Source organism: Bubalus kerabau, chromosome 22 (genome assembly GCF_029407905.1).
Source record: "Bubalus kerabau isolate K-KA32 ecotype Philippines breed swamp buffalo chromosome 22, PCC_UOA_SB_1v2, whole genome shotgun sequence".
NCBI classification, from domain to species: domain Eukaryota; kingdom Metazoa; phylum Chordata; class Mammalia; order Artiodactyla; family Bovidae; genus Bubalus; species Bubalus kerabau.
Genome location: NC_073645.1, coordinates 23,095,080 through 23,120,791, shown reverse-complemented (window position 1 = coordinate 23,120,791; position 25,712 = coordinate 23,095,080). Strand labels below are relative to the sequence as shown.

Sequence of the window (25,712 nt, the reverse complement as noted above, 5' to 3'; positions counted from 1 at the left end):
GTTCCTTCTTTCTGGTTTCCCTCGCCTCCCTTGCATTGTATAAACTGTGTGTGTGTCGGGGGGTGGGGTGCTTTTCTCTATCAGAGATCACTGATGCACAGAAGAAGTACTATGGTTTATATAGTACTTTTAATAAAGTACAAATAAAAAGCAATTTAATATAATTGCTGTTTTCACAAGAGAATTGTCTTATTTTTCAATCCAGATAATAAGTACATCAATCTATGAATATCAAATATTCTTTAATTCCATAAGTCAGCAGAGAAAAGGAAAAGTGAGGGAGAAAGAAGGAAGGGAGGAGAGAGAGAAAGAATGCCAAACAGAGATTTAAAACACAAGAGACAGAGAAAGAGGCAAAGAGGACAGAGGGAGGAAAGATCTGGCGGGGGGAGAGGAGGGGAGACCAAAGAGAAGTGGATGGAAAAGGTGAAGGGCATCCAGGGGGAAAGACGAAAACAGAATCTAAATGCCCTTCATGGGCCCTGCTCCTCCGCAGGGCTGTCGTCTTTCATCACAGGGTTACTTGTTCTCACTTGCCCTAAAGTGTAAAAACCAAACCTTCATCTGTACTTTCAGTGACTTAAGGATTAAATCCACTGTAGGAACTTTGGTCATTTAAGGGAGAAAGTCTTGAGGCTGTAGGGGCAGTGACAAGAGCAATGCTTATCTCAGTTGCCAGACGAAGTCAAGCAAACCCAGTCAGAAAGCAGGGCTTTTCCTGCCCCAGGGACAGGCCAAGTCACCCATTGATTGCTGAATTTTCCCCCAACAGTGATAGTTTTGGTGTCTTGTAAATGTGGCCAGCACATCCATTCAGTGTCATATCATTCATGGAGTAAGGAGCAGGACTAACAGATGCATATGGCACCAAGGCCTCCACGTTTGGTTGTGTGGGTTGTTTACTGAACAAGTGCCTGGTCCAAGAGACACCCATATCCAATAGAAGCAGCTGGCAAAGCCATGTCCACTTGGAGAAAGCAATGCCTTTTCCTAATTTGCCCAAAGGCACCAGTGGACTTATGTGACCCAAGGTTCAATCAGAAGTAAGTGTAAGTGAAGTCACTCAGTCGTGTCCATCTCTTTATGGCCCCATGGACTGCAGCCTACCAGGCTCCTCTATCCATGGGATTTTCCAGGCAAGAGTACTGGAGTGGGTTGCCATTTCCTTCTCCACAGGATCTTCCCAACCCAGGGATCGAACCCGGGTCTTCCGCATTGTAGGCAGACGTTTTACCATCTGAGCCACCAGGGAAGAAGGATTGCTTTTTATCTGAAGGAGGCTGCAAGAGTGTGGGCGGTTCTAGAGACTTGATCTGCGCATGAGATGGGCTCCCGTCCCCCCAAGATGGCAGTGGGAGAGGAGGATGGACGATCTCAAACCTCACACCCATCTTACATTTACTCTTTGGCTTGATCACATCCCCACAGGTAGGTGAGGCAGGTATTTCCTGTTTTCAGATGATGATATTGTTGGTTAGAGAGACTGAGACCCACCAAGGGCATGTAGGATAAGCAAATGTGGGAACTTAGCACAATACTAAGCCTAGGTTTGTCAATGAACAAAGGACTGTGGATGCTGGGACAGGCATTTGTTATGTGGACTCTGAGTCAGATGCTCTTGCTGACTTGCTAAAGAGGAATTTGGGCTATTGTCAAGTCCCTCTCTAAACTGATTTCTCTCACTGTCAGGCATGAGTGTGTCTTCCTTAAAGGACTATCAGGAGTGGAAGACTCAGAGAATCCAGTCCTTCCTCAAGGAACAGCCCACCCTCCATTCTGGGAGACAGGGCACCTCTGAAGCCTGAGTCTGTATGACTTTGCGTCCCTGGTCAACACCAGAGGGTGCTGACCAAGGTCCTCAGACATCAGAGACAGCAGCAGAGGAATGGTGCATCCCCCTGTGACCACTAGAGGGCGCAGGCAGGGCCAGTCTCAGCTTTCCCCAGATACTAACCACGTGGGAACAGTGATAGAGCCCAGGTGTGGAAGGCAGTTCTTACAGGAAAGACCTCACCAAAGGTAGCCATTGAGGTCTTCCCTGGTGGCCCAGTGATAAAGAAGCCACCTGCCAATGCAAGAGGCATGGGTTCGATCCCTGGTCCAGGAGGATCCCACATGCCTCGGAGCAACTAAGCCCCTGTGATACAACTACTTAGCCCAGAAGCTGCAACTGTTGAGCCCATGTGCCACAACTACTGAAGCCGGAGTGCCCTGGAGCCTGTGCTCCGCAACAAGAGAAGCCTGAGCACTACAACTAGAGGTGAGCCCACACAGCAATGAAGACCCAGCACATCCAAAGATAAATAAATAAAAAGAGCAGCCATTGAGGAGGAAGTGGACATCCAGGTGAAGCAGTGTATCTTAAAGGCACACTGGAGAAGGCAAAGAGATCAGGTCAATCACCTGTTCTGGTACCAGCAGTGTGACCTCCAGCAAGTTCTTTTTAACGTCTCTGAACCTCAGTTTACTCATCTGCAAAATGGAGCTACTAGCCTTGGGGTTGCTGAGTTGCCATGAGCCTTCTAGAATATCTAGTAATTCTAGAAATTCTAGAATATCACCAGGCATGTTAAGCAATTGCACAGTGGTTTATTACTATAAAAATCCTACTATGTTTCTGGACTTAGAGAAATTCTGAAATTCTTCTGGAGTAAGGCCCTGAAGAGATTCTGAATTGTAACTTACTGGTAGAGGTTGTGTTCCTTCCAAATAGTCACGTTTTTAAGTGTATATGCTCGTGATCGCAGAGGAATTTTCTTGTACCACATTCAAAAGAGTACTATCTACAATAGTAAATAACATTGGGGGCATGCAGAGTGCAGAGCTGGGTGAGGGGATCTGGGAAGGGGCCCTGGCAAGAGAGGAAGAAGTGGTGGATACAGGTGCAGGGACAGAACACTGAAAACAGGGAGGCTGTGAATTACAGTGTTGGAAACACTGGATTGGACAGGACATCTGAAGGGCGTGAGTGGAGGGATAACCTGGAGGCAAATGGTCTCCTATCTGGAACTGTTTTTTCATCTTTAAAATGGGAGGTTGATTGAGCTGATCCCTTCCCGCTTTGACATGCTCTCATTCTACATGGGGAAGCAGGAAAAGAATTCCAAAGAAGCAGAAATGTAGGACAACAGGTACATCTGGTCCAAGTTATATCTCCAGTTGTTCATTCTTTCATCAAAAAGTGAAAGTGTTAGTCGTGCTGACTCTTTCCAATTCCATGGACTGTAGTCCACCAGGTTCCTCTGCCCATGGAATTCTCCAGGCAAGAATACTGGAGTCGGGTAGCCATTCCCTTCTCCTCAAACTGGACATTATACTCAGGTGCCAAAAAACAATTGGATGGACAAGAATTCCTTGTCCTGAAAAAACCCATCATCCAGTGGGCAATGTCAATGCCTCTCCTTTCATATGTTCAGTCTGAGAGGGCAGGAAGGCATTGTTAAGGATTAAATGGGAGGAGAAGGTGGAGGAATTCTGGATCCGATTTATTTATTGAATCCCTCAAGTTTCTGCTGTTTGTTGAACCTGCACCTAATACATTTTGCCAATTTTTATAACACGAGTAATTTTAAGAATAATGTACTTTGTTTATACTGCACTTTATACTTTTCTAAGCATTTTCTACTAAATTATTTCTTTTTTATATCTATCTCTGTGGGCAATATAAAAGAAGCATAAGACATGATCCTTAACCTCAAGGAGCTTGTTTTTAAATTGAGGGTGGAAATAATGAGAAAATAAATAAAACCATTACTTGGATCAAGAGAGAAGTTTTGCAGGTAAGGCCATCTCATTTACATTAAAAGAATATGATATGTGATGGCCATGAGCTTTGGTAACTGGAAAAGACTTCATAATTGGGAGGCAGCATACTTACAAGTTGGGCTTCCCAGGTGGCACAGTGGTAAAGAATCTGCCTGCCAAAGCAGAAGACTCAGGTTTGATCCCTGAGTCAGGAATATTCCCTGGAGAAGGAATGGCAACCCACTCCAGTGTTCTTGCCTGGGAAATCCCACGTAAAGTGGATCCTGGCTGGCTACAGTCCATGGGGTCACAAACCGCTGGACACGACTGAGCACACACATGCACACACGCATACTTACAAGTTAGGAGGGCTTTGACTTGGAAGTGCTGAGATATTCCTCCACGAAAGAGCACGGAAGACAAAGGGGTTGAGGGTGGGGACACTAAAGAGGTCGTATATATATCACTAAAAAATAAAGAGAAATTTGGTTGATTTGGCATGGTAATGGTCTTGAGAGTATATTTGATCCTATATACAGTAAGACCCCAGAGTGCAACTGGGTAGATAGTACTTTAATTAAGAGGTATCTGGGGAAAATCAGTCCGGTGCTGGTATAAAGATGGGGCTTATCAATGATACACCCAAGCCACAGGATGAGTTAGAATGCCGTTATAGTAAAGTGCTTAGAGTTTTGAACCCTCACTTAAGACCTGAGGATCTTTGTACAAAGTACAAAAATCTTCCCTTTTGGGGGAGGGGGTGGGCATGCCATGCAGCATATGGGATCTTAGTTCCCTGACCAAACCCTTTGTCCCCTGCAATGAAAGCATTAAGCCTTAACCCCTGGACTGCCAGGGAAGTCCTGAAATATTTTTATTACCCCTTAAAAATGTAGATAATGGTACTTACTTTTTAGGATGGCTTCTTTTTCTATGCAGAGCCCAGTGCCCAAAATGTTTAGGTGTTCAGACAGTGTTAGTTCTCCCATTCCTTCTGCTCTAAGTGAAGAGAGACTCTTAGGAAAAATGTGCGTTTGTTGACTGGTTCCAACCAAAGAGAAGAGAACTAGGAGCAGTGATGCCCTGGGCAGAAGCTAAGGTGTGAGTAGGTTGGGGGAGTGGTGATGAACTTGAGGTGACAATGGTATAAGTACATAGAGAACTATCCCCTGGGCATTTGAAAATATGAATTTAGAGGGGGACCAAGCTAAAGCTGTAGATTCAGGGGCACTTCATATAAAAGTGATAGGTGACACCATGTATGTACAGTGTCAAGTTTTAGGACAGCAAGAGTGTAGAAAAATCATGAAACTTGGAGGGTTCCACGAAGTGGGGCTGGAGAAGCAAGAGGAGGAGCAGCTACTCTTTGAGAAAGAAAATGATTAGGAGAGTAGAGACTGTCAAAATTTTCCCAACTTTCCAGTAAAATGTCACTATGGGGGTTTCCCTGGGAGCTCAGTGGTAAAGAATCTGCCTGCCAATGTAGGAGATATGGTTTTGATCCCTGGTTGGTCCTGGAGTATCCCACATGCCACGGAGCAACTAAGCCTATGCACCACAACTACTGGGCCTGTGCTCTAGAGCCCATGAGCCACAACTCTTGAAGCCCACTGCCTTAGAGGCTGTGCTGGGCGCAACAAGAGAAGGCACTGCAATGAGAAATCATGCACCGAAGCTAGAGTAGCCCCCACTCTGCACAACTAGAGAAAAGCCCGCACAGCAACAAAGACCCAGCACAGCCAAAAATAAATAAATAATCTTTTTTAAAAAGGTCATTATGCTGAACATTGAAGAGAGGTAATAAAGCACAAACTAGAAAAGTCATTTGATCTCAAAGAATGAGTCTCATATAATTAGGTGGAGTAGCAGGCCTTCAGGAGAAGGCAATGGCAACCCACTCCAGTACTCCTGCCTGGAAAATCCCATGGACGGAGGAGCCTGGTGGGCTGCAGTCCATGGGGTCGCTAGGAGTCGGACATGACTGAATGACTTCACTTTCACTTTTCACTTTCATGCATTGGAGAAGGAAATGGCAACCCACTCCAGTGTTCTTGCCTGGAGAATCCCAGGGACGGGGGAGCCTGGTGGGCTGCCATCTCTGGGGTCACACAGAGTCGGACACAACTGAAGCGACTTAGCAGCAGCAGCAGGCCTTCAACACCTCAGGAATGCTGCTGAAGGGCATCAGTATCTAGCACTTGGGAGATGAGCGTCATTTAGGCTGAGGGAAAGGGAAGTAGCTCTCAAGACAAATTTAGACAAATTACTGCAATCAAGATCCATATAATGAACATTTTCAATAAAATTTTTAAAAATTCTGCTTCAGTTTTGCCTGTAATAGTTGGACTCAAATTTATCCTAAATGTGGTTTTGAAATTATCCTTTGGGTAAAATGGCTTGTTAAAGCAGTGATAATAAAATCTGATTAGGGCTAGGTCAGCTTCCCTAGCAAAAAAGATGACATCCATCAATTGATAGTCTCTTCTCCCATTACTCATTCTCCTCCTGCCCAAAGCCTCTTTCAGAGATCCTTTCTGCTATTTTGCTCTGTGTGTGTGTGTGTGTGTATATATATATATGGACATAACTTTAAATTCTCTCATTATTAAAGAATTTATCTTTGCCTGTCAAATTTAAGAATGCACTTAACAATAAGAATCAAAAATTGCTGGCAGGGGGAAAAAAAAAAGACAAATTCAGAAATCTGACCCCAAAGGGGGAAGGAAAGATATCTGAGGAAAGAACACCAGCGTTAAGATAAAATAGAGATCACGTCAGTCAGAATGGCTGCTATCCAAAAGTCTACAAGCAATAAATGCTGGAGAGGGTGTGGAGAAAAGGGAACCCTCTTACACTGTTGATGGGAATGCAAACTAGTACAGCCACTGTGGAGAACAGTTTGGAGATTCCTTAAAAAACTGGAAATAGAACTGCCTTATGACCCAGCAATCCCACTGCTGGGCATACACACTGAGGAAACCAGAATTGAAAGAGACACGTGTACCCCAATGTTCATCGCAGCACTGTTTACAATAGCCAGGACATGGAGGCAACCTAGATGTCCATCAGCAGATGAATGGATAAGAAAGCTGTGGTACATACACATAATGGAATATTACTCAGCTGTTAAAAAGAATGTATTTGAATCAGTTCTAATGAGGTGGATGAAACTGGAGCCTATTATACAGAGTGAAGTAAGCCAGAGAGAAAAACACCAACACAGTATACTAACACACATATATATGGAATTTAGAAAGATGGTAATGATAACCCTGTATGTGAGACAGCAAAAGAGACACAGATGTATAGTCTTTTGGACTCTGTGGGAGAGGGTGAAGGTGGGATGATTTGGGAGAATGGCACTGAAACATGTATATTATCATATGTCAAACAAATTGCTAGACCAGGTTTGACACATGATACAGGATGCTCGGGGCTGACTGCAAGGAGATCCAACCAGTCCATCCTAAAGGAGATCAGTCCTGAATATTCATTGGAAGGACTGATGCTGAAGTTGAAGCTCCAATACTTTGGCTACCTGATGTGAAGAACTGACTCATTGGAAAAGACCCTGATGCTGGGGAAGCAAGAGAAGGAACAACAGAGGATAAGATGGTTGGATGGCATCATCAACTCAATGGACATGAGTTTGAGCAAGCTTTGGGAGTTGGTGATGGACAGGGAAGCCTGGGGTGCTGCAGTCCATGTGTTCGCAAAGAGTCAGACACAACCGAGTGACTGAATTGAACTGATCTTTCCATATCCTTCTGGGAAAGCTGAGTTCCACTGGCAGGCTCTTCCTCATGGGACCCACTCTCCTTGATTTGTTTTTATTACTTTGTTTTCAGAGGAATAAATATCCATTCTCTCGACAAGTAACACTTCCCCTTTAAATACAGATATACTTTCTTTCCTACTTCTAGAAACAATGCTTCTTCTTTTGAGCTCTGAGGTCTCCCCACCATGTAATTTCATATTTTCTACCTCCTTTCCCTTCCTTCACCCTCAAACATGTAGCAGACTCTCTATTTTATCTTTTTTTTAAATATAAACTTATTTATTTTAATTGGAGGGTAATTACTTTACAATATTGTATTGGTTTTGCCATACATTGACATGAATCCGCCATGGGTGTACATGTGTTCCCCATCCTGAACCCCCCTCCCACCTCCTTGAAAAACCATAGCTTTGACTAGGTGGACCTTTGTTGGCAAAGTAATGTCTCTGCTTTTTAATATGCTGTCTAGGTTACTCCTTGGAACGAAAGTTATGACCAACCTAGATAGCATAATATTACTTTGCCAACAAAGGTCTGTCTAGTTAAGGCTATGGTTTTTCCAGTGGTCATGTATGGATGTGAGAGTTGGACTATAAAGAAAGCTGAGCACCGAAGAATTGATGGTTTTGAACTGTGGTGTTGGAGAAGACTCTTGAGAGTCCCTTGGACTGCAGGAAGATCCAACCAGTCCATCCTAAAGGAGATCAGTCCTGGGTGTGCATTGGAAGGACTGATGCTGAAGCTGAAACTCCAATACTTTGGCCATCTCATGCAAAGAGTTGACTCATTGGAAAAGACCCTGATGCTGGCAGGGATTGGGGGCAGGAGGAGAAGGGGATGGCAGAGGATGAGATGGTTGGATGGTATCACCGACTCGATGGACATGAGTTTGGGTAAATTTCAGGAGTTGGTGATGGACAGGGAGGCGTGGCATGCTGTGATTCATGGGGTTGCAAAGAGTCAGACACAACTGAGCGACCGAACTGAACTAGGTTAATCATAGCTTTTCTTCCAAGGAGCAAGCGTCTTTTAATTTCATGGCTGCTGCCACCATCTACAGTGATTTTGGAGCCCAAGAAAATAGTCTCTCACTGTTTCCACTGTTTCCCTGTCTATTTGCCCATGAAGTGATGGGACTGGATGCCATGATCTTAGTTTTCTGAATGTTGAGTTTTAAGCCAACTTTTTCACTTTCCTCTTTCACTTTCATCAAGAGGATCTTCTTCGCTTTCTGCCAAAGGGTGGTGTCATTTGAGTATGTGAGGTTATTGATATTTCTCCCAGCAACCTTGATTCTAGCTTGTGCTTCATCCAGCCTGGCATTTTGCATGATGTACTCTGAATATAAGTTAAATAAACAGGGTGACAATATATAGCCTTGATGTACTCCTTTCCCTATTTGGTACCAGTCTGTTGTTCCATGTCTAGTTCTAACTGTTGCTTCTTGACCTGCATACAGATTTCTCAGGATGCAGGTCAGGTGGTCTGGTATTCCCATCTCTTTAAGAATTTTCCACAGTTTGTTATGATATACACAATCAAAGGCTTTGGCTTAGTCAATAAAGCAGAAGTAGATGTTTTTCTGGAACTCTCTTGCCTTTTCTATGATCCAGCAGATGTTGGCAATTTAATATCTGGTTCCTCTGCCTTTTCTAAATCCAGCTTGAACATCTGTAAGTTCTTGGTTCACGTACTGTTGAAGCCTGGCTTGGAGAATTTTGAGCATTACTTTGCAAGCATGTGAGATGAGTGCAACTGTGCAATAGTTTGAGCATTCTTTGGCATTGCCCTTCTTTGGGACTGGAATGAAAACTGACCTTTTCCAGTCCTGTGGCCACTGCTGAGTTTTCCAAACTTGCTGGCATATTGAGTGCAGCACTTTCACAGCATCATCTTATAGGATTTCAAGTGTTTAAAGGCTGAGGAAGGGAGGCCTTCTCTGGGGAATAACCCAGAACAGCCCGGGCACAGAAGAAATGGGTGAGCTAGACAACACATACTGCAGAATGACCAGGAGGTTGAGGACTGACAGACTGAGGCTGTTTCACCTGGAGAAGTGAAGGTCTACATGGGTTTTGATGGCTGGCTTCAAATATTTGAAGAACTGACACGTAGAAGGAATAGATGTTTGTGGGAACAAGAGGAGCAGTGGATGGAAGGTGCAGGAAGCAGATTCCATATGAACATAAGGTAGAACTTCCTCACACATGGAGTGGAGAGGTGAGTGGTTCTCCCATGGGTGGCGTCCCAGAGCTATGGGAGAGTTTCTTGTCCAGGATGCTGCAGACAGGATTCAGAATCAGTAAAGAGCTGGTGATTTCTAAGGCCCTTCCCACCAGCACAGCTGAAATCTATTAATCTGTAGGCATGTAACACATTTAATTTAAAGAATCCCAAGACTGGGTGGGACCTTGCTGCTGCTGCTGCTGCTGCTGCTGCTGCTAAGTCACTTCAGTCGTGTCCAACTCTGTGCGACCCCAGAGATGGCAGCTCACCAGGCTCTTCTGTCCCTGGGATTCTCCAGGCAAGAACACTGGAGTGGGTTGCCATTTCCTTCTCCAATGCATGAGAGTGAAAAATGAAAGTGAAGTCTCTTAGTCGTGTCCGACTCTTAGCGACCCCATGGACTGCAGCCCACCAGGCTCCTCCATCCATGGGATTTTCCAGGCAAGAGTACTGGAGTGGGGTGCCATTGCCTTCTCTGGGGTGGGACCTTAAAGGCCTTTTAATACAATAACCCATTTGACTCTTCAGCCCCACCTGTGAGAGACTGACCAAGCAATCAGGAACTGTAAAGCACACCCAAGTTAAGCCCGAATCCACCAGTAAGCCACTAGGTGCATTGGCTCTAGTAACTTACCATTTGGGTAAGGAAGTAATCTGTGGACCTCCCAGAGAACTCAGTGTCAAGATGGGTGAGGTGAAACTTTCATTAGAACCTTTCTCAATGAAAGAAGGAATACGTGTGAAATAATAATGAATCCTGGATATAATTTTGAATTGCTTTTAACCCTTGCTTATTATTTGAAAATCCAAACCCTTGAAGCAAATGCTAGATTATTATTCATATTTCAAAAGAATCCTTCACTTTACAAAATAATTCACTTTGGGCAATAAATTTCAGGGATGAACTTAAAATGTATTCAGTTTTTCTCCCTTGCTTGCCACAAGCAAGAAGCTCTTTTGCACACAACTTTCCAAGAAGTTGTGTGTCACACAAAGCGAATTCCACTAGTAATACAACATAAAAAATATTTCCTCTGCTTAACTGGCCACACACAAGTCATCAGTGATTAATCTGAGTCCATCTGAAGGGACGCTTAGCAGAGGATATCTAATTTAATCCAGAATTTCAAGATCTGCCCCAGTCAGGGCTCTGTTTAATCCAGGGAAGGGAAGTAGAAAATGTGGCCCTGGGTGGAAAGTCCTCCTGGGGTTGCTGCCACTGTTTACTGTGTGGTCTTGAGGGGAATGACTTAACATCTCTGAGGCTACGATTCCACACGTGTAAACTCACAAGGTTATTCTGAGGTTTAGAGAGAATGTCTACAAAACGATACACACACACACACACACACACACACACACACATACAGAGCTTGACACAGTAAGGAGTCCCCTTACTGCTTCCCCAGGGCTGACTTTGCTTCTCAGCAAGCCAGTGAGGTAGCACATCCAGGACTGTTCATCCCCTTTTACATAAGGACGAGCCAAGCTGCAAACTGAAACTGTAGCCTGCACAAAACCTGGCTTCTGTACATGGCTGCAGCCTGCCAGGAGTCTCACAATGTCCTCTGGTGGGATATTCCAATTATAACAGTAAAGGAAGAGGGGAAGCTGATGCTAGGAAGGCTAAAAGTAACATCAGGGACTTCCCTGCCAATTCAGTGATTAAGACTCTGCCTCCCAATGCAGCAGGCACAGTTTGATCCTTAGTTGGGGAATTAAGATCCCAAATGCTGCATGAGGAGGCAAAAAAAAAAAAAATTAATAACAGATGTGGAAGATGGATCACCTCCAAAGATGGAGCCTTTGCCCTCAGTTCAGCTCAGTAGCTCAGTCATGTCCGACTCTCTGCGACACCATGAATTGCAGCACGCCAGGCCTCCCTGTCCATCACCAACTACAGAGTTCACCCAAACTCATATCCATCGAGTCGGTGATGCCATCCAGCCATCTCATCCTCTGTCGTCCCCTTCTCCTCTTGCCCCCAATCCCTCCCAGCATCAGAGTCTTTTCCAATGAGTCAACTCTTCGCATTAGATGGCCAAAATATTGGACTTTGAGCTTTAGCATCAGTCCTTCCAAAGAACACCCAGGACTGATCTCCTTTAGAATGGACTGGTTGGATCTCCTTGCAGTCCAAGGGACTCTCAAGAGTCTTCTCCAACACCACAGTTCAAAAACATCAATTCTTCGGCGCTCAGCTTTCTTCACAGTCCAACTTTCACATCCATACATGACTGCTGGAAAAACCCTAGCCTTCACTAGATGAACCTTTGTTGGCAAAGTAATGTCTCTGCTTTTGAATATGCTGTCTAGGTTGGTCATAACTTTCCTTCCAAGGAGTAAGCGTCTTTTAATTTCATGGCTGCAATCACCATCTGCAGTGATTTTGGAGCCCCCCAAAATTAAGTCTGACACTGTTTCCACTGTTTCCCCATCTATTTGCCATGAAGTGATGGGACCAGATGCCATGATCTTAAGTTTTCTGAATGCTGAGCTTTAAGCCAACTTTTTCACTCTCCTCTTTCACTTTCATCAAGAGGCTTTTTACTTCCTCTTCACTTTCTGCCATAAGGGTGGTGTCATCTGCATATCTGAGGTTATTATTTCTCCCGGCAATCTTGATTCCAGCTTGTGCTTCTTCCAGCCCAGCGTTTCTCATGATGTACTCTGCATATAAGTTAAATAAGCAGGGTGACAATATACAGCCTTGACATACTCCTTTTCCTATTTGGAACCAGTCTGTTGTTCCATGTCCAGTTCTAACTCTTGCTTCCTGACCTGCATTTAAGTTTCTCAAGAGGCAGGTCAGGTGGTCTGGTATTCCCATCTCTTTCAGAATTTTCCACAGTTTATTGTGATCCACACAGTCAAAGGCTTTGGCATAGTCAATAAAGCAGAAGTAGATGTTTTTCTGGAAGTCTTTCTTTTTCCATGATCCAGTGGATGTTGACAATTTGATCTCTGGTTCCTCTGCCTTTTCTAAAACCAGCTTGAACATCTGGAAGTTCATGGTTCACGTATTGCTGAAGCCTGGCTTGGAGAATTTTAAGCATCACTTTACTAGCATGTGAGATAAGTGCAATTGTGTGGTAGTTTGAGCATTCCTTGGCATTGCCTTTCTTTGGGATTGGAATGAAAACTGACCTTTTTCAGTCCTGTGGCCACTGCTGAGTTTTCCAAATTTGCTGGCATATTGAGTGCAGCACTTTCACAGCATCATCTTTCAGGATTTGAAATAGCTCAACTGGAATTCCATCACCTCCACTAGTTTTGTTCGTAGTGATGCTTTCTACGGCCCACTTGACTTCACATTCCAGGATGTCTGGCTCAAGGTGAGTGATCACACCATCATGGTTATCTGGGTCATAAAGATCTTTTTTGTACAGTTCTTCTGTGTATTCTTGCCACCTCTTTTTAATATCTTCTGCTTCTGTTAGGTCCATACCATTTCTGTCCTTTATTGAGCCCATCTTTGCATGAAATGTTCCCTTGGTAGCTCTAATTTTCTTGAAGAGATCTCTAGTCTCTCCTATTCTGTTGTTTTCCTCTATTTCTTTGCATTGATTGCTGAGGAAGGCTTTCTTATCTCTCCTTGCTATTCTTTGGAACTCTGCATTCAGATGCTTATATCTTTCCTTTTCTCCTTTGCTTTTCGCTTCTCTTCTTTTCACAGCTATTTGTAAGGCCTCCTCAGACAGCCATTTTGCTTTTTTGCATTTCTTTTCCATGGGGATGGTCTTGCTCCCTGTCTCCTGTACAATGTCATGAACCTCCATCCATAGTTCATCAGGCACTCTATCTATCAGATCTATTCCCTTGAATCTATTTCTCACTTCCACTGTATAATCATAAGGGATTTGATTTAGGTCGTACCTGAATGGTCTAGTGGTTTTCCCTACTTTCTTCAATTTAAGTCTGAATTTGGCAATAAGGAGTTCATGATCTGAGCCACAGGAGAAGGCAATGGCAACCCACTCCAGTACTCTGGCCTGGAAAATCCCATGGACGGAGGAGCCTGGTAGGCTGCAGTCCATGGGGTTGCTAGGAGTCAGACACAACTGAATGACTTCACTTTCCCTTATCACTTTCATGCATTGGAGAAGGAAATGGCAACCCACTCCAGTGTTCTTGCCTGGAGAATCCCAGGGACGGCAGAGCCTGGTGGGCTGCCGTCTATGGGGTTGCACAGAGTCGGACACGACTGAAGTGACTTAGCAGCAGATCCAAGCCACAATCAGCTCCCAGTCTTGTTTTTGCTGACTGTATAGAGCTTCTCCATCTTTGGCTGCAAAGAATATAATCAATCTGATTTCAGTGTTGACTATCTGGTGATGTCCATGTGTAGAGTCTTCTCTTGTGTTGTTGGAAGAGGGTGTTTGTTATGACCAGTGCATTTTCTTGGCAAAACTCTATTAACCTTTGCTCTGCTTCATTCTGTATTCCAAGGCCAAATTTGCCTGTTACTCCAGGTGTTTCTTGACTTCCTACTTTCACATTCCAGTCCCCTATAATGAAAAGGACATCTTTTTTGGGTGTTAGTTCTAAAAGGGCTTGTAGGTCTTCATAGGACTGTTCAACTTCAGCTTCTTCAGCGTTACTGGTTGGGGCATAGACTTGGATTACTGTGATATTGAATGGTTTGCCTTGGAAACGAACAGAGATCATTCTGTTGTTTTTAAGATTGCATCCAAGTACTGCATTTCGGACTCTCTTGTTGACCATGATGGCTACTCCATTTCTTCTGAGGGATTCCTGCCCACAGTAGTAGATATAATGGTCATCTGAGTTAAATTCACCCATTCCAGTCCATTTTAGTTCACTGATTCCTAGAATGTCGACGTTCACTCTTGCCATCTCCTGTTTGACTACTTCCAATTTGCCTTGATTCATGGACCTGACATTCCAGGTTCCTATGCAATATTGCTCTTTACAGCACCGGACCTTGCTTCTATTACCAGACACATCCACAGCTGGGTATTTTTTTTGCTTTGGCTCCATCCCTTCATTCTTTCTGGAGTTATTTCTCCACTGATCTACAGTAGCATATTGGGCACCTATCGACCCGAGGAGTTCCTCCCTCAGTATCCTATCATTTTGCCTTTTCATACTGTTCATGGGGTTCTCAAGGCAAGAATACTGAAGTGGTTTGCCATTCCCTTCTCCAGTGGACCACATTCTGTCAGATCTCTCCACCATGACCCGCCCGTCTTGGGTGGCCCCACATGACATGGCTTAGTTTCATTGAGTTAGACAAGGCTGTGGTCCGTATGATTAGATTGACTAGTTTACTGTGATTATGGTTTGTGTGTCTGCCCTCTGATGCCTCTCGCAACACCTACTGTCTTACTTGGGTTTCTCTTACTTTGGACGAGGGGTATCTCCTCACAGCCGCCCCTCCTGACCTTGAACGTGGAGTAGCTCCTCTCCGCCCTCCTGCACTCGCGCAGCCACCGCCCCTTGGACGTGGGGTTGCTCCTCTCGGCTGCCGCCCCTGACCTCGGGCTTGGGGTAGCTCCTTCCAGCCGCCCCTGACCTCGGGGGAGGGGTAGCTCCTCTCCGCCACGCTTCTGCGCGGTGCGTCGCAGTCGGCGCGCCTTTGCCCTAGTGCCCTGCTAATCCTGCTCCAGTTCCAAAAGCAGAAGGTTGATTGAGTGGGAGGCCCAGCTGCAGAAGTTTGGTGGCATGAAGGGTAAGCTTTAGATCCCTATAACATCTCTCAGGGCTCCCCAGGTGGCGCTAGTGGTAAAGAGCCTAACTGCCAAGGCAGACGACAGAAGAGACAGACACAGGGTCTGGATGATCCCCTCGAGGAGGGCATGGCAATCCACTTCAGTATTCTTGCCTGGAGAATCCCATGGACAGAGGAGCTTGGTGGATTACAGTCCATAGGGTTGCAAAGAGTTGGATACAACTGAAGCAACTCAGCACCCATGCTAGCAACATCTCTCAGTCCTCAGGAAATCGTCCAACCATCATTATTATTACATCATCTTCCCTATGGTTAAGTGTCAGTTTTCATGGTTTTACTTAAAAGTAAACAAAAAAGCCTCTTTTCACTACATGAAGAGAAACAGAATGAAAATACTAACCACTTCGGTGCTGCTCCCAATGGAAATGTAAATTGGTACAACCAACTTTAGAAAACTGCTTGGTAGAATCTACTTCCGCTAACTTTCATCCTCTAAGACGCAGCAATGGCACTCCTAGGTATGTACATTAGAGAAATGTGCATTACAGTCATCAAAAGCCATACTAGAACTGTGCTAACACATATGACCCTTTGCATCTGAATTAATCATAATTTTAGACAACTAAAATCCAATCCCTCAGTCACACACACACTGTTCAAGTGAGCAGCAGCCACATGTGACTAGCGGCAAACATACTGGACAGAAGTAGAACACTTCCATTACTGCAGAAAGTTCTACAGGGTACTGTTCTTGGATGTTTGTAGGTGCATTAGTCACCACAGCCCAAATCTAGAAACTACCCAAAGCCCATCAACAGCACAGTGGATAAATCAATTGTGGCACATCCACACAAGGGAATTCTGTAAAATAATGAAAATGAGCAATCTACAACAACACGCACAATATATATCTCACAGATTTAAAAAGCCAGGCAGATAGAGTACTAGCTATGTGATTCCATTTATACAATGTTCCAAATGGGGCAAACAAAACAAAACAAAACAAAAACAAAAACCATGGGTTGGGAAGATCCCCTGGAGAAGGAAATGGCAACCCACTCCAGTAGTCCTGCCTGGAAAACAGTCGGACACGACTGAGCGAGCGACTTCACTTGGTGGGGATGGTAGTGGTAAAAAGGGAGCACAAGGGGGCTTGGGGTAGGGGTCGGGCATGCTTTATTTTATCATCTGGATGTGGTTCGCAGGGAGCGTTCAGCTTCTGAAGATTCAGTGAGCGGTATGTACACTTAGGTCTTTCCTGTATGTATCATACTTCGATAAATTTTCTAAACTTCCCTTTAGAAAATTTTGCTGCTATGAACGTTACCTACAGTTCAGGTTTTTTTTGTGGGAGCGTCTTTTCAATAAAGCAAGCGTAGTTTTGAGATCAGTGCCCTTTCCCTACCCCAGCCCCGCTGGACTTGGCCTGGAAGCCACACGGACTCACCAACCTCCTGCACAGCGTCTTATCTCCGCGCTGCGCGCTAGGCTTGGCTCCGCGCCCCGGTAGTGACCGCCAGGACGGCTGGTTCTCCCACTCTGGGCTCTCCCGGGCTCGCTGAGGGCTCCCTGCCCAGCGGGCTCTGGCCGCCCCAGGCCGGTGTGAGACGCTGCGCCCGGCCCCGAGGCACCTGGGCCACCCGCAGTGCCTCCCGTTCAAGCGGAGCGGGCGGCGGCGGAGCACTGAACTCAAGACGTCGAGAATCCGCCGTTCTCCCCGGGAAACGGGAGAAGGCACCTGGGATGTCCCCCCTGAGCTCGGAACCGTTAAGCGAAGGAGGAGGAGGCTGCGCTGGAAGCCTTGAACCAGCCCGCCCCCTGCACGCGCTGCTCTCCCGCGGAGCGCCCGCCCACCCGGCCCCACCCAGGCCTTGCCCGGGAATCGCCTTGCCCAGAGGGGCTAGGTTTCCCTCCTGACCCCTTCCTCCCCGCAGCATGGGTTGGAGGGACTCGTGGCTCCCCCAGGAACCTCCTTTCACTTCCTTTTTCAGTCGAATTCCTCAAGTCCAAACCTCTGAAAAGTTTGCCAGCCTCGACGGCCCCGCCAGGTGGCCCCTGCCCCTGGTTTATCAGCAATGGCTCCCGCCCGCCCGCTCTCCCTGTGCACCTATGAGTGACCCAAGGGCAGAAAACAGTCCTGGGCTTCTGAGTTATACACAGCGCCTAGCACAGGCCTGGCTGATGCCTACCAGACACTGCTTGTTGTTTAGTCGCTAAGTCTTGTCTGACTCTGGGACTCCATGGACTGTAACCCGCCAGGCTCCTGCGTCCACGGGATTTCTCAGGCAAGAATGCTGGAGTGGGTTGCCCTTTCCTTCTCCAGGGGATCTTCCCGATCCAGGAATCGAAACCGAATTCCTGCACTGGCAGGCGGTTTTTTTTTTTTTTTTTTAACCACTGAGCCACCAGACCCTGCTGCACTAAGCTGCTTTTACATGGATCATCTCCTTTAATTTTCAAAGCCAAGGTGATTGATTGGCTCATGAGCATCTACATATATAAACATTCATTGAGTTGTATACTTAATATTTGTGTGTTCTACTGTAAGAAAAGAAAACCTATAAGAAAGGCACTATTAAGCATACCCATTTTACAGAGGAGAAAACTGAGGTTCAGAGAGTTTCTTACTCAAGGTTTCTAATGATGTTTATGGTGGCCCTGAGATTGAAATAAAGGCAGTCTGACTCCAGAGTTCATCCTCTTAACCCCTCAAGATTAGGCTCTGAAGAAAGAAAAAGAAAGTGCTGTCCTTCTAGAACCTATTCCACATGCCCCACGAGTAGTGCCTACTCACTGCTTGAGCCCAATGTGACACCAGTCATTGGATGGGGAAGGATTATCGCTTATCTTTGCTTTAGAGCTCATAACCCAGAGTGATGGTTTACTTCACCCGCGCAGTCTCATGGGTCGTTAGAAGGCTTATCTGGATTTTACATTTCCTCCTGGATCACAGGACAATCAGTAACTAGGCGGTGGTTTGGGTCTGGGAGGGTATCTTTTCCCCTAGAGAGGGAGCTCAAAGAACTAGCTGTTAGTCAAGGGTTTTCACCCTCTAATGGCCAAGGCACTGGAACCTCAGCAACTGAGCAGTACGGAAATCCTTCAATGAAGAGATGTGAGCTATTTATACCCAGAGATTGAAGGATCTGGGGAAGGGTAGGGATCGGGGAGGGGGCTGGTCCAGACTGGCTTTAAGTATCTCAAGACACGCAAAGTGCGCAGGAGCCAGTTCATAGAACCAGCTCTGTTTCCTCTATGAGAATCACACGCCCCTTTTCCAGAACCGGAGGGGATGGATGCAGAGTGAAGGAAGACCAATGCGGGCCAGGAGGAAGCCAAGCAAGGAAGGTGGGTATCCGGTGCTGGGGAGCACTGAGAGGCCACGGTCCAGCAGGATACAGACCAGGAGGGAGAAAAAGGAGTTGCTTACTGAGGAAAACCCCCAGCGGAGCTATGGAATCTGCTCCCAGAGCCTTGGGTTTTCTAGTGCGCACGCGCTGAAATCCAGGCTTAGAAGTGAGTGCTCCGTGCTGGGCAGCATCTTGATCACTGACCATATTTCTCACCTAGTGAATGTAGGGAAAGTTGATTTGGGTCTCAGATGCAGGTCCTGGATTTATTGCATACATTCCAGCTTTCCACCCCCGCCCCACCCTTCCCTCTCCTTGAGTCTTCTTCCCTAACCCTAAACTTGGTGTCCTCGTGTCAAGGTTACCACCAAGTTCTCAACCTTCTTCCCTAGGTTTTAAGCTGTACGGCCAGGGGCATCAATCCCTTGGGGAAGCCATATCCACCCCGCCCCCCGCCCCGAAGCATCATGGGGTGCCCAAGGAAGGCCCGACCTTCCTCTGGGATGGGGATAGGCTGCAGGTCTTCTGTGGTCGATTTCCCGGTGTTCTGGCTCCACCCAGGTGGTCCAAGAGACTGGCTCTGCCCATCTTCCTTGCAGCCAGCACCCAGTGAGAAGTTCCACAGCACTGGGGCAACCTGCATTGGGGATGGCCACTCTGAAGCAGCCTGGCCCCATGATCTCCGTGTTATATGTTCTAGGGGGAATAGATGCCAGCCTGGCCCCTACGACCTCACTAGGCCCTCACATGGCAGGGAGAGAGACAAATAAATTTTTTCATGACACTATGTGGTGATACTGGAAAGTACCTAAGACTCTGGTGGCACTATTAGGGAGTGATTACCCCCACTTGGGTGGTTCAGGAAAAAAGCTTGGCCTTGAAGGAGGAGCAAGAGTTTACCAGAAAGATGGGGGTGTTAGAGCATTCCAGAAGGAGGGGAGGACATATGCAGAGACAAGGAGGCGGCAACAGCAAAGCGCTGCTTGGACTGGCTTCCTTTTTGTCATTCAGGCTTCAGCTTGAATCTGATCTCCTCAATGTGGCTTTCTCTGATCACCTACTCAAAAGAATCCTCCCTCCAGTACTTGGTTCTCTTTCTTAGAATCAACTACCTATTTTTACATTTATTTGTTAGTTGTCTATCTCCCCGGCGCACACACTCCTTCAAATCAACGGCCTAAGCCTGCGGACACTTTTATTTTTCACCGTTCGGCAGTGGCCAGAACAGTGAAGTGAACATGTATTAGTAGTATCAGTATCAGTGAATACTTGTGAATAGACGGATGGATGGATGAATGGAGTCCGAGGCTGCAGGCAGTGAGAAATGTCTTAGGAGGCAAGAATTCCCTCCACCCCTTAGCCTAAGCAACTCAAGGAAAGAGAATAGCTCCAGAAGGAGGGCTCGCTAGGAAGGGGGTTTGGGACATCGGGGTGGTGGGAGACGGTGTCCCAACTGCAGAGCGGTTTGAGAGAGGAGTAAACTGGCTGCGAGGAGCTGAGGGATCCGCAGCCTGGTGTGCCTGGCTCGGGGGTCTTTTTGCTTCTAAGGAGGCAAGGGGAGGGCGGGTCTTCGCCCCCCAGGCGCCGCCTGTCCTGCTTCCCGCTAGGCCCTTTTGGATGCGTCCAAGCCTCTTCCTGGGCGGTCAGTGGGTTTGGTGGATTGCCTTGCCGGCCTGTCTCTCTCTCTCCCCTCCCCTTTTTTTCTTCCCTCTCCTCCGGGACTCTGCAGCTCCCCAGCCCGGCGGCCCCGCAGCAACCTACCAGCCCCCGCCCCCTCCTCTAAGGGCGAAATTGCTAAACTTGTAGCAATAATGACCCTGCTTTCAGGCAGCCGACTCCCGCTGAACATTTCGGCGCCCGGGCCGGCCCAGCCTAATCAGCGAGCCCCTCCCTGCTGCCCGCCCAGACCCCGTTCCCCCTGGCCGCCCCCTCCCCCAGCGCACAAAAAGTGGGGAACAAAACCCCCGCGCATTTCTCCGTCCCTCTGTTGAGCAGACTGCTGCACAAAGCCCCCGCTCTGAGAAGCAATGGGGAGCTCGGGGGGGACGTCAATCCCGACGCGCTGAGGTTTTTGTTCGCACAGGGGACTTCGCCTTCCTACCACACCTTTTGTTCGGGACTCCAATAAAAAGCCATTCTTTCCGCACCTTCCCGGCCCGGAGCCGCCTTTCAGCGAGGCCCGACCCCACAATGGCGCGGCGCGCTGAGGCCTCCCCATTCACCCGCCTTGGCACGCTCACAATCGGCCGTGTGGCAGCACAGGCCTCGCACAGGCATTCTCCGCAAGTGACAAGGAGCCGCATAAAGCCTCGGCCGCCGGGGGAGAAGGGAGGGCGACCAAGGGGGAGAACTCGGCCGCGGCGGGGCGCAGCGCCCCCGGGCGCGCTGGAAGGCCGAGCGGCGGCCGAAGATGGAGCTGCCTTCGCGGCGCCTACGGCTAGGCCTAGGGGCGAGGTTTCCTTTACTCTGGAGGCATTCGAGGTGGGCAGAGTCTAAGCCTTGATCTAACGCAGGCCCAGATACTAGCCCAAGCATCTGGGTGAAACTTGGGGGGATTTCAAAGTCCCACCTCAAAAGGCCCTGAGTCTCCGACCTGTCCTCCCTACGACAGTAAAGAGAAATTAATGAACAAAGCCTTAGAGACCCGACTTGCAGCCTGGGGGCTGAGGCAGGGGAGACCAGGCCTGCGATCGCCCAGGGCGGAACTGCTTTCCCAGAGCATCTTTTCCTTCCCCGCCGCCCTGTTGAAGGATCCCTCCCTACTTCTGTGGGCTAAACAAAGTCTGTAGCCGGCCAACCGTTTGAAAATATTGCACCTTGTTTATTGACTCCTGTAGTGTATGGCAGCGGGTGTGTACATGGCGTGTGGATATATTTAGTTATATATATATATTATATGTGCTGAATACAGAATAGGAAACAGAAGGAAAGCCGGTAACACCTCCGGTGGGCCCCTAGGTTCCAGACATCAAAAGGCCAACTTTTGATGTCGCTCCGCTGATTTTTCTTGCAGAGTTCTACGCCCCCTGACAATCTGGAGATCCAGGCCGAGGTATCTGTTGCGGAGGGCAGGCGGTTGGGAAAAGGAAAATGGACTGTGGTGTGGCACTCCGGCCCCGCAAAGTGAGCAGAGGGTCGGTAGGGTCTGGGGATTTCTCAAGCCACGACGCCCATTTTTCTCTCCTTCATGCTGTTCTCTGTCCTTGAGTTTTCCGCCAGCGCTCTGCTGAGGCCGCAAGAAGGCTGAGAAAGAGAAGCCCTTCTTGCTCTAGGAGAGACGACTGGCAGCCTGAGTCCCAGCCGTTCGCACTCCATTTGGAGCCGAGATTGGGGCCATCGTCCTCCAGGCACCCAGCCAGCGTTTCTGCCTCAGAGATAGTCTCCGTGAAGGCTCAGGCGCATCCTCTTCGCCCCAGAGCCTCCTTCCCCGGACTTCGTGTAAGCTGCGCTCCGAGGCCCTGGGGAGCGAGACGTGTATGTATATATATTTATATTTTTTAACGAGGGGACCTGGTCCTTCCTTGGATCCAGCCTTTCTCGCCCTTCAGTCCCGCGGCGCCAGGCTGCGGTGGGGTCGCCTGCCCGCCCGGTCCCTACCAGGCCCGGATGCCCTGCAAGGTACCCTGAGCGCACGCGGCCCCCGCCGTCGCACCCTGGTGCAACGGCTGCGCGCCGCCGCCGCCCCCGAAGCCGGCCAGGTTGCTCACGTTCACGAAGGGGCCGCCTCCAGACGCACTGCAGGCGGGCTGCATGGCCGAGGCCGCCGAGGAGGCCCCGCCGCCGCCGCCGCCACTGCCACCGCTTGCCGGGTACGCACAACCATAGCTGCCGCTGTAGGCCGCGGCGGCGGCGGCTGCAGCGGCGGCGGCTGCGGCGGCGGCTGCCGAGTTCCCATAGCCATAGGCGGGGAAGCTGTTGTAGGAGTAGGCTCCCGCGCCCACGCTGTAGGGCGCGCCGTAGGCTGGCGCGCCAGGAGTGACGCACGGCTTGCCGTCCCGCACCAGCACCGGCACTGCCACACGGCGCGGCGGCGGCGGGGGCGCGTGCCCGCCCAGCTCCAGAGACTTGTCCTGCCGCTGTCTCTTGCACTTGTACCTGCGATTCTGGAACCAGATCTTCACCTGGGTGGACGTGAGCTTTAGGCTGCTGGCGAGGTGCTCGCGCTCGGGCGCCGACAGGTACCGCTGCTGCTTGAACCTGCGTTCCAGCTCGAAGACTTGGGCTTGCGAGAAGAGGACCCGGGGCTTCCGGCGGCTGCGTGGCTTCGGCCTTTCGCTCTCCTCTGCCGCCTTACAGTCTCCGGCCGCCTCCAGAGGTTTCTTCAGTTGGCAGCTTTCTGCGAAAGAAGCAAAACAACAGCGTCTCTTAGTTGTTCCCGGCCTCTCCACGGCTCCGGTCCAGGAGCACTGTGACCCTTTTTGGTGGCAGCGCGGAGCGTGCAATAATAACTGCTTGGGTTTTGGGGAAGGTTTGTGACTTCTGGCGCCGTGGGACCCTTCGATCGCCCAAGGCCCCTCACCACGTCCTTGACGGGTGGAGGCACATAGTGTGGGGAGGGGTAGTTAGCACGCCTTTATTTAGAACTTGAGCATCTGCGAGAGATTACCCTGTATTAAATGTGCAGCTCGGCTTGCTAATGATTATTTTCAGGATGAAAGTTTGTAACTACATAACTCCAATATTTGCTAATTCGGTTGCCTTCTTTTACGTCATAAATAGCTGAAGGTGTGAGAGGCATGTTGGTTTTTGGCGGCCGAAATGCGTGCGATGTGCGAAAATCTTCCTGCTTAGAAATGTCTGCGTGTACTGCTTATTGCCCAGGAACTGTTTTTTTGTTTGTTTGTTTACCTTTAAACGCCTACCTACCCACAAATGAGTGTCTGAGTAACGACAACCGATACCATAGAAAGAAAAAGAAATTTGATTGACTGACTGACTTAGTTTCATGTCGATTTTAGGCCCAGGGGAGCTGTCAGAGCAAAGGCCTTGGCTTCCGCCACAACAAACCTTCTCTTGGGGAAGGAGATTGTTTTGGCTCTGTCTCCTCACAAACACTTCCTTGGAGGCTTTGTTCAGTAATTCTGTTGCCCTGCCCAATTCACCTCCCGAACTACTTGAGCAGACAGGATCTAAGTTCGGCGCGTTTTTCACTCAGCCCGAAGCCTCACAATCTGGGACACAAAGCAAAACGTTACAGATTTTCAAAAAGGCCGGTTGCCTCAGGGGTGCGAGTGAGGAATGAACTACGTTCCCATGCGCTCTCCCACCATCCCCTCGCTCTCTGCCGGGTGCCACGGGTGCGAGGACGCAGAGTTCCAGGCGGAGAAGTGAGGAAAGCACCCCCGCTAAAATTCTACCTAAGTTCCTGCGCCCTCCGGACACCAGGCACATAATCTGCTTGGACTACCTTTTCCGAGAAGAGGGAACGGCTGCCCTGGCCTCAAAAAACGCATCTCACGCTAGAGGGAAAGTGGGAAAAATTGAGGCTCATGCCCTTCTAGCTCTTGGGAAGAGCTACAGTTGTCCGCACCCGGCAGCTGAGCCCATGTTGCTTATCCGCATCAGGGCAGCAATAACCTCCGGGGCTGCATCGCCTCCTCCCTCTGGGGGGAGTAGTTGGCGGAGTCACCTTGGCCTTCTCCCTCCGCCCTGGCTCCCTTGCAGCATCTGAGTTTTGCGGAGCTGTCGCTGACCAGGAACTGGCATGACATCAGCCAGGAGCTAAAGAAGCGGGCAGCCGTGCCGGCAAGGTTGGTGGGCTGTTTGCGGGCATCCCGCCATTGCTCCACATGCGTGTTTCCTTTCCCCCTCTACTCACTTTGGCTCCCGTCCCTCACGACCTCGGGCTCCTCTTCATGTTCCTTAGGCCCGCTGCACGAGTCTCGCAGGACCGTGTGGACAAAGCTCTGGGGGCAGAGCCCCGAATCCCCGTGGCCATCGGCTGTAGCTAGTGAGTTCAAATAGGACAGTTTCTCGCCCTCTTCTTCCTCGTCTTCCTCCCCTCCGTCCGAAAACTGTGTCCCCTCAGCGGCGGCCAGCATGCAGGGCGCCGAGTGGAAGTGGTGCTCCAAGTCCGCCTGCAGGTGCGCGCCGTGGAAGTGCTGTTGCTGCTGCTGCTCCAGATTCAGAATGTCTTTGACTGAGAAAGGGGTGGAGGTGACCGGGCTTGGTAACATCATCAGGGCCACTTAATTGTCCAGTCCAAATACTCAATAAATCCCGGCGGGGGCGGGGAGGCAGCGCGGCGGCTCCAGCTCTCCTTCTGGACTCCGCCGCTGCTGCCGAGTCGGGCTTTTGACAGACGCGGTCCCACTCCAGTCTAAATCGCCTCCATTGGCCCGGACGTGGGGGTCTGGGTTTTGTTACAGCCACTGCAGGGACTGGGGCCGGGGCTGAGAAGCAGGAGTCCGGGGGTCGTGCGTCACGTCGGGGGCGGGGCTCTCGCCCGGACCTCCCTCCCCATTGGTTCCAGCTCCTGTGGACCACACCCCTCCGCATCCACTGAGTGGGGGTGCTGCGGAGCTACCAGAAATAGACAAGGGCTAGTATAGAGTCTCGAAGTCGTAGTGGCTGCGGGAGAGGCTGCACTGCTTGGGGTACGCGAACGACCGATTCCCATCCCGACTGGCCGCGTCTTCCCGAGTAAAGCCAGTTCTGGGAGGCATCCTGAGAACCAACTGCCAGGAAGGATAGCCCAGGAACGTGGTTTTTCCAGCTGCTGCGGAGGCAGGAAAACTTCCTGGCTTGTAAATACCCGGCACTGTATTCCCAACGAGACGGAATGTTTTATATATCTATGGACGGGCGACGTGTGCGTTCTCGCCTTGTTGACTTTGCTCAAGCTGTTCCCTCCACTCGGAAAGCCTTCTCCACTCTAGTCTCCATGACAAGCCTGTTCTCTGAAGCTCTGCTCAAATGCCAC

At 48.9% G+C, this 25,712-nt stretch overlaps 1 protein-coding gene across 1 annotated transcript; it reads right to left on the bottom strand.

Moving 5' to 3' along the window:
* Positions 1-22,256: 22,256 nt before the first annotated feature.
* Positions 22,257-25,135, bottom strand: NKX2-3 (NK2 homeobox 3). The gene is made up of 2 exons (XM_055560490.1): positions 24,609-25,135; positions 22,257-23,126 (listed from the first exon to the last, which is right to left on the bottom strand). Exons 1-2 carry the CDS (start codon positions 24,967-24,969, stop codon positions 22,384-22,386), a joined length of 1,104 nt encoding a protein of 367 aa, XP_055416465.1. The 5' UTR covers positions 24,970-25,135; the 3' UTR covers positions 22,257-22,383.
* Between the last annotated feature and the right edge of the window lie 577 nt (positions 25,136-25,712).

What these genes read in the sequence shown, in the direction of transcription:
- NKX2-3 (XM_055560490.1), bottom strand. Translation starts at nt 24,969, where the DNA reads ATGATGTTACCAAGCCCGGTCACCTCCACCCCTTTCTCAGTCAAAGAC. An exon ending in CGTGAGGGACGGGAGCCAAA is followed by an intron (nt 23,127 to 24,608) that starts GTGAGTAGAGGG and finishes CTTCTTTCGCAG; the next exon opens with AAAGCTGCCAACTGAAGAAA.